Source organism: Anolis sagrei, chromosome 13 (assembly GCF_037176765.1).
Source record: "Anolis sagrei isolate rAnoSag1 chromosome 13, rAnoSag1.mat, whole genome shotgun sequence".
Lineage (NCBI taxonomy): Eukaryota > Metazoa > Chordata > Lepidosauria > Squamata > Dactyloidae > Anolis > Anolis sagrei.
The window spans coordinates 9,528,540-9,545,915 of record NC_090033.1 but is presented as its reverse complement, the minus strand read 5'-3'; the positions used below and the strand labels follow the sequence as shown (position 1 = coordinate 9,545,915).

Here is a 17,376-nt window from a genome sequence, read left to right as displayed (position 1 = left end):
CCCTCCACCTATCTGCCTACCCGTCTATCTATCTATCTATCTATCTATCTATCTATCTACTTATCTATCTGTATATTCTCCTACCTACCTACCTACCTACCTTCCTACCTACCTACCTACCTACCACATCAATCTACTTATCTACCTATCTATCTGTATATTCTCCTACCTTCCTACCTACCTGCTACATCCATTTATTTACTCTATCTATCTATCTATCTATCATCTATCTATCTACCTTTCTGTATATTCTCCTACCTACTACCTACCTACCTACCTACCTACACTGCTCGGCACACTAGAAACACGCATACAGATAGGAGAGATGAAGTAGCAATGGGAACGATGTTATGTTTGGGGGTCACCATGACATGGGGAACTGTATTCAGGGGTTGCGGCATTCGGAAGGTTGAGAAACACTGCTCTACATGCTACACTACACACTGGAAGAGGGATGTACAAAGCGTGTGAGCCTGCCTTTAGAAATAGGAACTGTATGGGGAACCTACTCTTCCAAACACTCAACCTGTTCAGTGGGATGGAGTCTTTCCAATAGTATTGATGACCCAGCCAAGGAAAGCAATGCAATCCCAATCAGCACCTAGTTGGTTAACACCCCGAAGGAGCTTCCTCCCTCTTTCCTTGAACCCAGTGCCAAATCCAGAAGCAAAGCCAGGCTCTGATTTGCTGCTGCTCGCATCCTTTTCCCTCCCAGGCTTGCAAGGAAAGCAGGCCAAGGGTTGAGAGAAAGAGAGGGAAGGAAGGAAGGGAAGAAAGAGAGAGAGAGAGAAAGAGGCTGTCCCTGTGCTGTCTCTGACGTAGAGCTGACACACAGAGAGGGCTTTGGCTTGGCCTCTCCTCCTGAATATTCATGGCCGCTGGACGCCAGGCCGGTGGACGCAGGGAAGGCCACGGCAGAGTGGCATGGACTTCCCTTCGCCAGCTGACCGCTTTGTGACTCCCCAGCCTCTCTCCTTGCCTTAGTTTTGGCTCTTTCTCTTGTTCTGGGGCTGCACAAGAAGCAAGCAAGGGGCCCCAGCCCAGGGCCGGGGTGCCCTAGATCTGGGGCCATGGGAAGGGGTCAGCGCGCTTGACCTCTGGGGAGAAGAAAGGATTCCCCCACTTTCGCCTTGGGAACCGCACCACAACAAAAGGAAGGAGCGCCAAACGAAAAGGCGGTGAGTGGACTGCACCCCTCTTTTGTCTCCCCAAAGGCTTCTTAGGATCTGTCTATCTATCTATCTATCTATCTATCTATCTATCTATCTATCTATCTATATCTCTTCTTTTCCCCCCTGAGTAATCTGCACGCTCAGCGTTGTCTGGAAGATGTGAAAGAGTGATGTTTGGAAGAATCGGTTGAAGTATGTGCTCTGACTTCGGCACAAAGTCTCAGCGCTCCATCCTTAACGGCTCTCTGTCTATCTATCTATCTATCTATCTATCTATCTATCTATCTATCTGTATATCCTCGTACATACTTACCTACTTACCTATCATATCCATCTATCCATCCACATACTTATTCTCTACCTACTTACCTACCTACCTATCCCATCCCTCCACCTATCTGCCTACCCGTCTATCTATCTATCTATCTATCTATCTATCTATCTATCTATCTATCTGACCATCTACCAATCCTATTTATCTTTCTGTCTGTATATCTATCTGTATAGCCTCATACATACCTACCTACTTACCTATCATATCAATCTATCCATCCACATACTTATTCTCTACCTACTTACCTACCTACCTATCCCATCCCTCCACCTATCTACCTACCCATCTTTCTATCTATCTGTCTGTCCATCTACCTATGCAATCTATCTGTCTGTCTGTATATCTATCTGTATATCCTCGTACATACCTACCTACTTACCTATCTTATACCCTACCTACCTATCTATCCCATCCCTCCACCTATCTACCTACCCGTCTTTCTATCTGTCTGTCTGTCCATCTACTACCTATCCTATCTATCTTTCTGTCTGTATATCTATCTGTATATCCTCGTACATACCTACTTACTTACCTATCATATCCGTCTATCCATCCACATACTTATTCTCTACCTACTTACCTATCTACCTATCTTATACCCTACCTACCTATCTGTATATCTGTATATTCTCGTAGATACCTACCTACTTACCTATCATATCCATCTATCCATCCATATATTTATTCTCTACTTACTTACCTATCTACCTATCTACCTATCTTATACCCTACCTACCTACCTATCCCATCTATCTATCTATCTATCTATCTATCTATCTATCTGTATATCCTCATACATACCAACCTACTTACCTATTATATCCATCTATCTATCCACCTACTTATTATCTGTCTGTCTGTATATCTTTGGGATGGCAGAGGGAGATTTTGAAGAACTGGTTGTGCTGGGATTTTGTCATGACGTTTCAGCGTCCCATCCTTAATGGCCCTACCTATCTAATCTATCTATCTATCGTCCATCCATCAGTCCATCCTATCTATCTATCTATCTATCTATCTATCTATCTATCTATCCATCCATCGATCCATCTACGTATCCATCTCTACCGACCTACCAACCTATCTACCTATCTTATACCTTACCTACCTATTTATCCCATCCATCCACCTACCTACTTACCTACCTATCTGTCTGTCTGTCCGTCCGTCCATCCTATCTATCTATCTATCTATCTATCCATCCATCTATCCATCTATCCATCTATCCATCTACCTATCCATCTCTGCCTACCTACCAACCTATCTACCTATCTTATACCTTACCTACCTGCCTATTTATCCCATCCACCTACCTACCTACTTACCTATCTATCTACCTACCCACCTCTGTCTATGTCTATCTATCTGTCTGTCTGTCTATCTGTCTATCTATTCATCTATCCATCTACCTATCCATCTCTACCTACCGACCAACCTACCAACCTATCTACCTATCTTATAACTTACCTACCTACCTATTTATCCCATCCATCCATCCACCTACCTACTTACCTATCTATCTATCTATCTATCTATGTATGTATCTATCTATCAATCAATCAATCGATCTATCCATCTACCTATCCATCCACATACTTATTGTCCACTTACCTATCTACCTATCTTATACCTTACCTACCTATTTATCTCATCCATCCATCCATCCATCCATCCACCTACCTACTTATCTATCTATCTATCTATCTATCTATCTATCTATCGATCTATCCATCTACGTATCCATCCACATACTGATTGTCCACCTACCTATCTACCTATCTTATACCTTACCTACCTACCTACCTATCTATCCCATCCATCCATCCATCCACCTACCTACCTACTTATCTATCTATCTATCTATCTATCTATCCACCTGTCTATCTATCTATCTATCTATCTATCTATCTATCTATCTATCTATCCATTTGTCCTACTTACCTACCTACTACCTACCAACCTATCATATCCATTTATCTACTTACAATATTATCTATCAATCCATCCATCCATCCATCCATCCATCCATCCATCTATCTATGTATTGATCAATCGATCTATGCATTTACCTATCCATCCACATACTTATTGTCCACCTACCTATCTACCTATCTTATACCTTACCTACCTACCTATTTATCCCATCCATCCATCCACCTACTACCTACCTACCTACTTATCTATTTATCTATCTATCTATCTATCCATCTACCTATCCATCCACATACCTATTGTCTACCTACCTATCTACCTATCTTATACCTATCCTATCTATCTATCTTCTACCTACCGAACTACTGACCCATCTATCTATCTATCTATCTATCTATCTATCTATCTATCTATCCAATATTGCAATAGAAGTTTCCTTTTTGCAATGTGTCCCATCCCGTCCTCTCTCCCCCTTCTCCACAAGCCAACTGGTCAGTCCTGACCTTTCCGAGGTTAGTCGGAGTGGGAGACACCTGACGCAGAGTCAAGCTATATATATATCCCCACCACCCCGGGGTGTAAGCGAATCCCATCTTGGAGTTGCAAGAGGAGCGTTGACCGTTTTCAACGTAAGGCCAAAGGGACGTGGTTGCAGCTGAGCTTGATGCCCCCCCTTTTAACATTCCCCATATTCCTACCCATTCCCCATATTCACTCTTTTCCCATAATGACTCAATGCCCTGAGTTTCTGGAAGGACTATGACTTTTTTTGGAAAGGGAGGGTGTGTTGGAGCGCCTTCAGCCCTGTGGGAAAAAGGGAACGCAAAAAGGAAGGGAGGGGAAGGCTTATCCAATGGATTGTTTTGGATGCATTTTCAGGAAAATAGAGACACCGAATTGCAAGGGAAAGCCATCTGTTTGCAAGCCATAACAACACAAACACAACCAAAATTATCGCAACGTGCAAATATTTCCCAAACGAAAGCAAAGTCAACACAAATTAGTTACTATTCTCGTTTCCTGAATAGTTACTTTTATGTTACAACTATTTCCTCTCATTATTCATTTGATTAGTTACTTTCTAGCAACTTGGGAAACATAGATCGCAATGCTACAAGGAGCTGGAACATAATACTTTGGGTCAGTGACACCAAAACTGGGTTGTTGTAGGTTTTTCGGGCTATATGGCCATGTTCTAGAAGCATTCTCTCCTGACGTTTTGCCTGCATCTATGGCAAGTATCCTCAGAGGTTGGAAAGTCCTCACAAGCTCTGAGGGTGCTTGCCATAGATGGAGGCAAAATGTCAGGAGAGAATGCTTCTAGAACATGGCCATATAGTCCAAAAAATTTACAGCAACCCAACGATTCCATCCATGAAAGCCTTCGACGGCACCAAAACTCCCAATATTAGCTACGAGGGGCATTCCCATTTTCTCAACTCACTTGGAGAAGTCGACAGGTTGCTCCTAAAGCCACGTTGTGATATCTACAGGGTCAGGTACCCATTTGAAAGGGTACCCAACCCTTAGGGATTACATATCGGCTTGGGAAATCGCTAGAGGGATATGTACTAATGGTACAAAAATCGCCATTCCCAGGATTGTATGTACGAGGGATGTTCCTTCAAGATTTCCCTTGACCCACTTCCTGAGAAGTAATGAAACTTGGCCCAGTTGTGAGTCCTTCTTTCCATGGGTGCCACCTTGGGACACACACTTTTCCCATCTTTGTAAATGCCTCGCTTTGTAGAACGTTGTGAATTTGGAAATCGGTCTCCTCATCTGAGAAATGGTTGCCCTTCAAAAATGACTCCCTTGTTGGAAAGAGGTGGAAGTCTGATGGTACAAGGTTGGGTGAATAAAGGGGTGCGGTCAAATTTCAAAGCCAAAGTCAAATATCAAAGTAAACTAACACTGAGGTGAACTAACACTGAGGCCTTCTCATACTGAGGCCTACTAACACACTGAGGCCCTTCTCCCACAGATTGAGATGCAGTCAAATTTGAAAGCCAAAGTCAAATATAAAAGCAAACTAACACTGAGGCCTTCTCATACTGAGGCCTACTAACACACTGAGGCCCTTCTCCCACAGATGGAGATGCAAATTTCAAAGTCAAAGTCAAATATCAAAGCAAACTAACACTGAGGTGAACTAACACTGAGGCGTTCTCATATGGAGGCCTATTAACACACGGAGGCCCTTCTCCCACAGATGGAGATGCGGTCAAATTTCAAAGCCAAAGTCAAATATCAAAGGAAACCAACACTGAGGCGAACTAACACTGATGCCTTCTCATACTGAGGCCTACTAACACACTGAGGTCCTTCTCCCACAGATGGAGATGCAGTCAAATTTGAAAGCCAATGTCAAATATCAAAGCAAACGAACACTGAGGCAAACTAACACTGAGGCCTTCTCATACTGAGACCTCAGCAGGCTAGGCCTCAGTGTGTTAGTAGGCCTCAGTATGAGAAGGCCTCAGTGTTAGTTTGCTTTGATATTCGACTTTGGCTTTGAAATTTGACTGCGTCTTCATCTGTGGAAGAAGGGCCTCAGTGTCTTAGTAGGCCTCAGTATGAGAAGGCCTCAGTATTAGTTTGCCTCAGTGTTGGTTCGCTTTGAAATCTGACTGCATCTCCATCTGTGGGAGAAGGGCCTCAGTGTGTTAGTAGGCCTCAGTATGAGAAGGCCTCGGTGTTAGTTCGGCTCAGTGTTGGTTCGCTTTGAAATCTGACTGCATCTCCATCTGTGGGAGAAGGGCCTCAGTGTGTTAGTAAGCCTCAGTATGAGAAGGCCTCGGTGTTAGTTTGCCTCAGTGTTGGTTCGCTTTTATTATTTATTATTATTTATTATTTATTTACGGCGCTTATATGCCGCCCTTCTCACCCCGAAGGGGACTCAGAGCGGCGAATGCATCTCCATCTGTGGGAGAAGGCCCTCAGTGTGTTAGTAGGCCTCAATATGAGAAGGCCTCAGTGTTAGTTCGCCTCAGTGTTGGTTCGCTTTGAAATTTGACTGCCTCTCCATCTGTTGGAGAACGGCCTCAGTCTGCTAGTAGGCCTCAGTACCAGAAAACCTCAGTGTTAATTTGCCTCAGTGTTCGTTTGCTTTGAAATTAGACTTGTACCATCCATTCTCAAACTTCACACCACTTCCGCACCTGTAACATTAACACCGTGATGAGTTCTGTGTTGTATATTGGCATGTAACCTATAGAGACGTATACCATTACATACATGTAGTCCCATGGTGCTGTGATAAGTAGAAGTGGGTCAAGGGAGATCTTCAGTGAACGCCCCTCCTATATGTGTTTGGACTCCCTCCCTGTATACATGAGGCTATTTTATCTCAGTCCCTAAAACCAATGCAGGAAATGGACTCAAAGGGTCTCTTTTGCCCTAGTTGGAATGGGTTCAAGTCTGCCAATGGGACACAGAAGGGCTTTTCAGATCTGCTCTGCTTTAGGTTGGTCGTTCCGGGTCTGTCTCTCAGCTTCTCTCTCTCCTTCTCACTGCTATATCTAATCTATTTGGGAAGGATTGGAAGGCACACAGTCATGGCTACACGTAGCCCTGTTCTCCACTTGCGCGTGCCAAAGGATTGATTGCCCATTTCTGTTCCGTCTGTGCGCCTCCGAAGCAATCTGGGACGGCCATATTTCCCCCGTATGTTGACGCCGCAAGTGTGTTGATGCTTCTGTCAAAGCAAGGCATCAGAATCAAAACATGACAACTGTCCAGACTGCAGTTCTTGGCAGGAGAGGTTCACGATAATCCACATTCAGAGATAACAATTATTGGGGGCAAGCAGAGGACGCCAAGCAATAAACCTGGACAAAACCTTATTTTTGTTCCACCAGCTTTAGTGGAAACATGGGAAACAAAGCCTTCTTGGCAGCTGCTCCCAGAATATGGAACCCACTTTTCCATTTTCCTCCTCCTTCTCCTCCTCCTTTCTCTTCTTTTCCTTCTCCTCCTCCTCATTCTTCTTCTCCTTCTTCTTGTTGTCCTTTTCCTTCTGCTCCTCCTCCTCCTCCTCCTTCTTGTTGTCCTCTTCCTCCTCTTCCTTCTTCTCCTTCTTCCTTTTCTTTTCCTCCTCCTCCTCCTCCTTGTCCTCCTCCTCCTCCTCCTCCTCCTTCTTGCTGTCCTCCTCCTCCTTTTCCTCCTCCTCCTCCTTTCTCTTCTTTTCCTCCTCCTCCTCCTCCTCCTCCTCCTCCTCCTCCTCCTCCTCCTCCTCCTCCTCCTCCTCCTCCTCCTCATTCTTCTTCTCCTTCTTCTAGTTGTCCTTTTCCTTCTGCTCCTTTTCCTCCTCCTCCTCTGCCTTGTTGTTCTCCTCCTCCTCCTCATTCTTCTCCTTCTTGTCCTCTTCCTCCTCTTCTTTCTTCTCCTTCCTCTTCTTTTCCTCCTCCTCCTCCTCCTGCTTCTCCTTCTCCTCCTCATCCTCGTCGTCATCCTCCTCCTTCTTCTTTCTCCTCCTCCTCCTCCTCCTCCTTCTTGTTGTCCTCCTCCTCCTTCTTTTCCTCCTCTTCCTCCTCTTCGTCCTCCTTCTTTTCCTCCTCTTCCTCCTCCTTCTTTTCCTCCTCCTCCTCCTCCTCCTCCTCTTCCTTCTCCTCATCCTACTCCTCCTCCTTCTTTTCCTCCTCCTCCTCCTCATCCTCCTCCTGCTCTCCTCCTCCTCCTCCTCCTCCTTCTTGCTGTCCTCCTCCTCCTCTTCCTCCTCCTCCTCCTTTCTCTTCGTTTCCTCCTCCTCCTCCTCCTCATTCTTCTTCTCCTTCTTCTAGTTGTCCTTTTCCTTCTGCTCCTTTTCCTCCTCCTCCTCCTCCGCCTTGTTGTTCTCCTCCTCCTCCTCATTCTTCTCCTTCTTCTTGTCCTCTTCCTCCTCTTCCTTCTTCTCTTTCCTCTTCTTTTCCTCCTCCTCCTCCTCCTGCTTCTCCTTCTCCTCCTCATCTTCGTCGTCGTCCTCCTCCTCCTTCTTTCTCCTCCTCCTCCTCCTCCTCCTCCTTGTTGTCCTCCTCCTCCTTCTTTTCCTCCTCTTCCTCCTCTTCGTCCTCCTTCTTTTCCTCCTCCTCCTCCTCCTCCTCTTCCTTCTCCTCGTCCTACTCCTCCTCCTTCTTTTCCTCCTTCTCCTCCTCCTCCTCCTCCTCCTTCTCCTTCACCTATTACAGATCCACGTAATAGTAGCATTGCCCAGCTCACATTTGACTAGTTTGCTTGCAAGAAGGTCACGGGGGACTTTGTCCTGAAATCAAGATATACTGCTATTAAGTCGATCTGTAATTGGTTAAGCGATCTAACATTGTCCTTGTCGTTGTCGTCCTTGTCCCCCCCCCCCTCCTTTTCATCATCTTCTTCTCTTGTTTTCATTTTCTTCCTCCTCCTTCTTTTCCTCCCGTTGAGTTGCCATCTGTTTCCAGCAATTGGGTCACCGATAGAAAAGAATTAGCTGACTAATCCTCACCCATACCCTCTGGTGTGAAAATCACGAGTGGAAACGGGCTATTACTGTAAAAGTTTTGTTTATACCTTTTCGAAAACAACAACTCGGGGAAGCCCTGCCTGTTGCTTTGGGAAGAAAGAGCTAATCGCAAAACCATTGTTTACATTCTGCATCTGGACATTGCCATATGCCATCCAGACTCGAGGGACTGTTCTCATCCCTTCTCCATATGCCTGACCCTTTATGTTCCCTCCAGGAAGAAAAGAGGCCAATTGATTGCATTTTGGGCTGTCTGCATCTCAATAGATGTCGTCTTTGCAGTTGTTTGCGATAATAATAATAATATTTTAATAGTTGGCATTCTTCATTTAGGAAAACACATTTTCATCCACTTACCAAAATTCCTAGCATTGCAGAGACTCGGAAAATCATTTACAACTCCACCTATTTGCTTCATTTGCATTCCTTGGGCTGCTTTGCCTTCTCCTTTTCTTTGAATGCCTACCTTTATTTCTAAACTACTTTGGGGACCTGGCGCTGCCCGGGTTAATTGAGAAAAGCATTATGTGCCAAGGTTGGTCTTTATCAGTTACTTATGTGGCTTGTAGTGGTCTCAGGAAGTTAGTGAAGATACTTCAAGTCCTATAATCCGTGGTCCATCCTCCTCCAAACTTCACCAGGATGTATAGTGGGTTATGGGGGCTCTGTGTGCCAAGTTTGGTCTTGATTAGTCATTGGATGAGGGTCGCAGTGGTCTCAGAAAATGAGTGAAGGTACTGCAAGTCCCATTATCCATAGTCTGTCCTCCCGCAAACTGCACCAGAATGTTGAGTTGGCCATGGGGACTCTCTGTGCCAAGTTTGGTCTTTATTGGTAATTGGATGAGTGTTGCTGTGGTCACAGGAAGTGAATGAAGGTATTGTAAGTCCCATGATCCGTGGTCCATCCTCCTCCAAACGGCACCAGGATGTAGAGTGGGTCATGGGGGCTCTTTGTGCCAAGTTTGGCCTTGATTAGTCATTGGATGAGGGTCGTAGCTGTCTTGGGAGTTGAGTCGAGGTACTTCAAATCCCATCATCCATGCTCCTCCAAACTGCAGTAGGATTTGGAGTGGGTCATGGGGGCTCTGTGTGCCCAGTTTGGTCTTTATTGGTCTTTGTTGGGGGCCGCAATGGTCTGTGGGAACCGAAGGATTTGAAAATCCCACCATCCGTTGTCTGTCTTTTCCCAAACCTCACCAGGACGTAAAGTGGGTCATGGGGGTTATGTGTGCTAAGTTTGGTCTTTATCAGTCATTGGATGAGGATCGCAGCAGTCTCGGGAAGTGAGTGCAGGTACTTCAAGTCCCATCATCCATGGTCCACCCTCTTTGAAACTGCAGTAGGATGTAGAGTGGGTCACGGGGGCTCTGTGTGCCAAGTTTGGCCTTGATCAGTCATTGGATGAGGATCGCAGTGGTCTTGGGAAGTGAGTGGAGGTACTTCAAGTCCCATCATCCATGGTCCGCCCTCTTCGAAACTACAGTAGGATGTAGAGTGGGTCACGGGGGCTCTGTGTGCCAAGTTTAGTCTTTATCGGTCTTTGTTGGAGGCCAGAGTGGTCTGTGGGAACCGAAGGGTTTGAAAGTACTACAAATCCCATAATCCGTTGTCTGTCCTTCCCCAGACCTCACCAGGATGTAAAAGAGGTCATGGGAGTTACAGAACTAAAACGAAAAAGTTTGGCTTCACTTTCGATATTTCAATATAAGATATTGCTTCGGAAACGGCTTCCGACTTACAAAACTTCCGATTTTCTTACGAATTCCGACTCTTCTGAATTTTTTGCACATGCACATAATTTTTTGCACAAGCCTAGTATCCACCCTAAACCAATTTTATCTGTTTTGATTCTCAGGAAATCAGTTTGGGAAGAGCAGGAGAGGAGGGTCGGAGCCGTGCTGTGTGTGAGACAAAAGATGGCTTCTTCCCAGCTGCCTCCGGGTTCTTCTTCACTAGGTATCGCTCACCTAAATAGAAAGAAAAAAGTACTAAATTACCAATACACCTTCCGACCGTCCCAATTTGGCAGGTCAATCCATCAATTGTTCTTAACTTAATTTGAAATGTCTGTCTGTCTGTCTGTCTACCTACCTACCTACCTACTTAGGGTTAGACTGGATGGGCTTTGGGGGTCCATTCCAAATTTAGGATACTAAGATTCTATTATCAATCTATCCATCATCTGTCTACATATCTCTCTCTCTTTCTCTCTCTCTCTATCTCTCCATTCATCTTTCTCCTATCTATCTATCTATCTATCTATCTATCTATCATCTACCTACCTACCTCTCTTAGGTTTGGACTGGATGAGCTTTGCGGTTCCCTTCCAACTTTCGGATACTAGGATTCTATTATCAATCCATCCATCATCTGTCTGTCTATGTATGTATGTATGTATGTATGTATCTATCTATCTATCTATCTATCTATCTATCTATCTATCTATCTATTGATCCATCCATCCATCCATCTACCTACCTACCTACCAACCTACCTACCTCTCTTAGGTTTGGACTGGATGAGCTTTGGGGTTCCCTTCCAACTTTTGGATACTATTATCAATCTATCCATCATCTGTCTATCTATCTATCTATCTATCTATCTATCTATCTCTCTATCCATCATCTACCTACCTACCTCTCTGAGGGTTGGACTGGATGAGCTTTGGGGTTCCCTTCCAACCTTCAGATACTAGGATTCTATTATCTATCTATCTATCTATCTATCTATCTATCTATCTATCCTTCCATTCATCTATCTATCTATCTATCTATCTATCTACATATCTATCATCTACCTACCTATCTACCTTAGGGTTGGACTGGATGGGCTTTGGAGTCCCCTTCCAACTTTAGGATACTAGGATTCTACTATCAATCTGTCCACCATCTATCTATCTATCTATCTATCTATCTATCTATCTATCTATCTATCCAGCCATGCATCCATCCATCCATTCATCTATCTGTCTGTCTGTCTGTCCGTCCATCCATCCATCCATCAATCAGTCTGTCTGTCTGTTTATCTATTCATCTATCTATCTATCTATCTATCTACCAATCAATCATCTACCTACCTATCTACCTTAGGGTTGGACTGGATTGGGTTTGGGGTTCCCTTCCAACTTTAGGATACTAGGATTCTATTATCTATCTATCTATCCATCTATCTATCTACCATTTATCCATTTGTCTATCATTTACTTATCAACACAAGTCAGAAAACAATCTGTAAAAGTGAAAAACGTAAAACCAAACCTACTCAACGAACAACAGACATCATCCTTCCAATCCTTTCTGGAATGGCTCCTTGTTCCAAGTCGTGCTTCCTTCCCATTCCAATCCAGACCGAAAAAGAAACAGGATCCAAAGGGAATGGCCGGGCTGTCCCTGGGCAGCAAAGACGTTGACACCTCGGCCATTAATCCCCATCTTTTTGGCAGCTGGTTCCCAGTCTAAATTGGGAACGGGCAGAAACAAAATCCTTCAGGATGGTGTTCCAAAGTGACCCGAAAGCCAACAAGAGAAGGTTTTGCTTTCATAGATTTGCTTTCTCAAAAAAAGCCAAGTCCTGGTCGTTGTGCTTTGGACACATTGGTGCCATCATTGAATTCATGATTGGAAAGCTGTTTTAACGTCATTCAAGTCATGAACTGATCTTCTTTGTGCCTGAGCACTTTATCTTTGTTTACAAAAGCTTCGCCTTCTATCTACTCTCATTAACTTGACTCTCATTTACTTCTTCACCTTAGAAATCATCTTCAGACAGTTGCTCTGAGAAAGGCTGCGAAGGGCCTCTCCCAGGAATGTGGCTGTAGTGAAATTGCTACTCTATATTAAATTTTTGGTGTATAGCTCTATGTTTACATATGGCAGATAGGGAAGAATAGGCACAGACAGGGTAGCAACAGCAGAGATAGGATTCATTTGCATATGGAAGCCGATTGGTCATATGCAGATTAGCGTAGGCCCAGGATTTGAAAAGGCTGCTAGGCCAAAATGACAGTTGGAGAGAGAGAAGAGCTGAACATCCCAAAGGGGCGGAGCCAAAGTTTAAAAATAAGCAGTTAGAGAGTCAAAAGGGTGAGTTAGGGATTCCTGTTTGTGAGAGACAGTTAGGAACTTCTGTGAGAGAAAAGAGTTAGGAACTCCTGTTAGAAATAAGCAGTTATGAAGATGTGTTAAAGACTTCTGATATAGAGAAGCAGTTAGTTAAATAGATCTTAGGTTTTTTAGGAACATAAAGGAAGCCAGTGGTGCTTTAGTCAGAATATAATTTCAGTCAAGAGTGTGCAAAGCAAGTAACATGTTTATGAATGTGAAACATTGAAAGTCTATTTCAGAAAAGTAAACCAAGTACATGATACTGATTGTAAGCCTCAAGATTGCCACAAAACACAAATGTAACCACAAGCGTTGGAGCCAGAAGTTATAAATAAACTGTGTTACTTTGTTATACAGAAGTGTGTCTCAGTGCCTGTACAAAGGTTAAACAGCACACAGAAAGTCCCAGCTAATATAAAAGAAGAAACTGAATCCTTATAAGAGTAAAGAGGTTTTTCTTAAATAAAGAAAGAGTCTCTCTCCCTCGTCACAGTGGCCTTGGGAATCTTCCTGAGACAGCTCAGGCCTCTCGTCTGAGCTTAACTCAGGCCCAGGCAACCCTCAGGCCCACCCTCAGGAACCTCATCCCCATCACGAACATCAGACACAATCACAGGCTGAACAGGCTGACATACAACATATTATATGTTCATCCACAACTTTTTTATGACATAGGATGCAAAACATTTTGACCCACCCGCCCCAAGGGGACTCATAGTGGATTACAGCATATAAACAGGCACAGGTAAACATTCAATGCCTTCTTACAATGACATACAATGAGACACAAATACACAGACAAAGGCAAAGGCTTCTCCTTTCATTTCCAGCTCTGGAGACGGTGCTCATCTCTGGCTCTCGATGGGGTACTCTTTCTCCAAGGAGAAAGGAGTCTGCGTTGGAGTCTGCGTTGTCCGTAGACACCACCTGGTCATGTGGCCAGCATGATTTCTTGGAGAGCCTTTTTGTCTTTTCCCACCAAATTGCTCCCTATTGATCTATTCACATTTGCATCTTTTCAAACTGCTAGGATGGCAGGAGCTAGGGCTAACAGTGGGAGCTCATCCCGTCTTGTAGATTCAAACTGCCAACCTTCCGGTCAGCTGTTCAGCAACACAAGGGTTTAACCCATTGTGCCAACATGGCCCTGAAATACATATTGGATATATAATCTTTGCTTGACCACCATCAGATCCTCTGGCAATGCCAGCCATAGATGCAGGCGAAACATCTGGAGAAAATGCTGCTAGATGTTGTTGTTGGGAATGGGACTGAAGGTCTTTCTGGGCCTGGGTCTGTTGGTAATGGGGACGAGGGCTTGCCTGGGCCTGAGTTAAGCCCAGACGAGAGGCCCGAGGTGTCTCATGAAGATTCACAAGGCCACATTCCTGGGAGAGGCCCTCAACAGTCTTCCTCTGAGAAACTGTCTTCTGAAGATGAATCGTCAGGTGCAGAATTTAATGAGAGTGAAGATAGAAGGCAAGACTTTTGTAAACAGATGCATAGTTCTCAGGCACATAGAAGGTCAATTTTTCTGCAGGAAAAGAGAGATAAGAAACCCTTATCTGGTTGTAAGGGCAAGAGAAATGCTTTCCTTTCGGTTCAGGGATCAGGAAAAGCTTTATATTAATACAAGGGAAAGAGTTAGCTCAGTCTCGGCAACGTTGGAATTTCGTGATGATCTTGGTTTCAAATGTTCCTAGTTTCATGTACCAATTTTTGCCAGGTTCCTGATTGGATTTTCAGGTCAGAGGAGTTCTAGGGCTGGGCGGTTTCGTTTTGTAATTTCGTAATTCGTTAAAAATTCGTTACTTTTTTTGGCTACGAAGCGATAACGAACCATTCAGGAGCATCTAAAAAACGAAACGAATTTTTCAATTCGTTTCGTAATTGCTTTGTATTCGTTTCGTATTTGTTTTGAAATCGTTTTGAAATCGTTTCGTTATTATTTCCGCATGTCTGGGGCAAGTTTTATAGCTGTTGTTTGTTTAATCAGTGAAAAAAAATTATAAATATCACACCAACAGTCAACAACAGAGGGAGAGGGAAGCTTCAGAAGTTCCCCCTGTCCCATTTGGAGGTTTTTTAGCGTATTGCGCGGTCGCGTCCGCCATTAACGAATCGATTCGTATTAGTTTCGTATTCATTTCGTATTCGTTTCGTAATTTTACGTAAATTTTGTAAATATCGAACTTTTTTAAAGAAAAAATTCAGAATTCTTTTAAATATCGAAACGCAAAAAAACCCAAAAAACGAATCGAGTTTAGAAACAAATTTTTCCGTGGTTGCCCAGCCCTAAGGAGTTCCTCTAGAGTACAACTCTAGAACACATTGCCTATACAACTGCACTACACCCCAGTGATTCCAGCTGTGAAAGCTTTCAACAATGCATTAAATATAACATGATTATGGACTTCTTTTCTTCTGCCTCTTTGTAGGAGATGGGGCCACGGCAGGAGAACCCTTGCAGGGCTCGGCGGAAGCGGACGAAGATGCAGGGGAGGCCTTTGATTTCGAGGAGAGCGAAGAGGAGGAGGACGAAGAAGAGGACGGCACACGCCTAGTGGTCAGCGGTGCCCGGATGGAGCTGGGCTGCAGGGGAGCCCTCCAAGACCCCCCTCCCAGGCGCAGGTCCAGCGTCAGCGACGACCTGGAGCCCTTGGACGAGTGGGAGGCCGAGGAGGCACTCCTCGAGGACCGGAACCCCCTGCTGACCTCCTCAGATTCTGGCAGCCATCTTGGTAAGAACAGATGCAGGGAGCCTCGAAGCAGCGACCCCCAAACTCTGGTCCCCCAGGTGTTTTGGACATTGCCCCGTTGTTCCCGGGCCGAAGTACACAACCAGCGCCAAATTGCGGGTTTTCCATGAGGGGCAAAACACCTGTCTGGACAGATGGCCATGCAGCCTCTGAATGAGAATAATAATGACGAAGTTCTGTTCTTGGCTTGAAAGTGTTTACTAATGCAGTCCGAATTTTGCAAGTAGTGGTCCTATTCCGCAAACTTTGTAACTTCATTCAAGGTGTGGAGGACGAAGTTTCTCTCGCCAGGACAAAGTTTTAACCCTCTAGTCAATGTCCGTCATCTTTTCAGGAGAGAAGCAATTAGGAACAAATATGCATAACCCAGGAACAAGACTTGTCCAGATGATGTGCAGATTCGCATCTGTGCATTTGCCGAAAATTCCAGCGAATGTCCCACCGTGGCCATCTTGCAGGCCTGGAAAGCCTGTAACTAAGCAGTGAGCCTGGGCATCGCAGGCAGAAATCCCGCAACAGGCCTGTGAGCGGACCTGCTCTCTGGTCCCGGGTATTTTTGCTCCTCATGGAAAACCTGAAATTTGGTGCTGCCTGGAAGTGCCCCAGAAAACACTGCAACTTTAGAAAAATATTCTGGGAACATGAGCCTCTAGCCATCATGTTTGAACTGGTCCCTGACCTGTTCTCCTGTGTGCGGACCTGCTCTCTGGTCCAATTTTTTGCTCCTCATGGAAAACCCGCAGTTTGGTGCTGCCTGGAAGCGACCTGGGAAACACTGCAACTTTGGAAAAACATTTCAGGAACATGAGCCTCTAGCCATCATGTTTGAATTGGTCTCTGACCTGTTCTCCTGCGTGCCTATGTGCTCTCTGGTTCTGTTTTTTTTTTGCTCTTCATGGAAAACACGCAATTTGATGCTGCCTGGAAGCACCCTGGGAAACACTGTAACTTTAGAAAAATATTTCAGGAACGTGAGCCTCTAGCCATCATGTTTGAACTGGTCTCTGACCTGTTCTCCTGTGTGCGGATCTGGTCTCTGGTCCCGTTTTTTTGCTCCTCGTGGAAAACCCGCAGTTTTGTGCTGCCTGGAAGCACCCTGGGAAACACTTCAACTTTAGAAAAATATTTTGGGAACATGAGCCTCTAGCCATTGTGTTTGAACTGGTCTCTGACCTGTTCTCCTGTGTGCGGACCTGCTCTCCGATCCCTTTTTTTTTTGCTCCTAATGGAAAACCCGCAGTGTGGTGCTGCCTGGAAGCGCCCCGGGAAACACGGCAACTTTAGAAAAATATTTCAGGAACATGAGCCTCTAGCCATTGTGTTTGAACTGGTCTCTGACCTGTTCTCCTGTGTGCGGACCTGCTCTCCGATCCCTTTTTTTTTTGCTCCTAATGGAAAACCCGCAGTGTGGTGCTGCCTGGAAGCGCCCCGGGAAACACGGCAACTTTAGAAAAATATTTCAGGAACATGAGCCTCTAGCCATTGTGTTTGAACTGGTCTCTGACCTGTTCTCCTGCGTGTGGATGTGCTCTCCGGTCCCGTTTTTTTTTGCTCCTAATGGAAAACCCGCAATTTGGTGCTGCCTGGAAGCACCCTGG

General features: G+C 44.8%; 1 protein-coding gene across 17 annotated transcripts in view; it reads left to right on the top strand.

Moving 5' to 3' along the window:
* The first annotated feature begins 630 nt into the window (after nucleotides 1-630).
* The window catches only part of ARHGEF10L (Rho guanine nucleotide exchange factor 10 like), a 151,265-nt gene continuing 134,519 nt past the window's right edge, over nucleotides 631-17,376 (top strand). For 7 of the 17 annotated variants that reach the window (XM_067472745.1, XM_067472744.1, XM_067472743.1 and 4 more), the window contains exons 1-3: nucleotides 644-1,178; nucleotides 10,772-10,872; nucleotides 15,458-15,760. In XM_067472745.1, the coding sequence (XP_067328846.1) occupies nucleotides 10,833-10,872; nucleotides 15,458-15,760 (343 nt within the window). In that variant the 5' untranslated portion in view covers nucleotides 644-1,178; nucleotides 10,772-10,832. Of the gene's footprint in view, nucleotides 1,179-10,771; nucleotides 10,873-15,457; nucleotides 15,761-17,376 lie in introns of all 17 variants that reach the window. The other 10 variants (XM_067472742.1, XM_067472736.1, XM_067472733.1 and 7 more) reach the window with 6 other exon arrangements.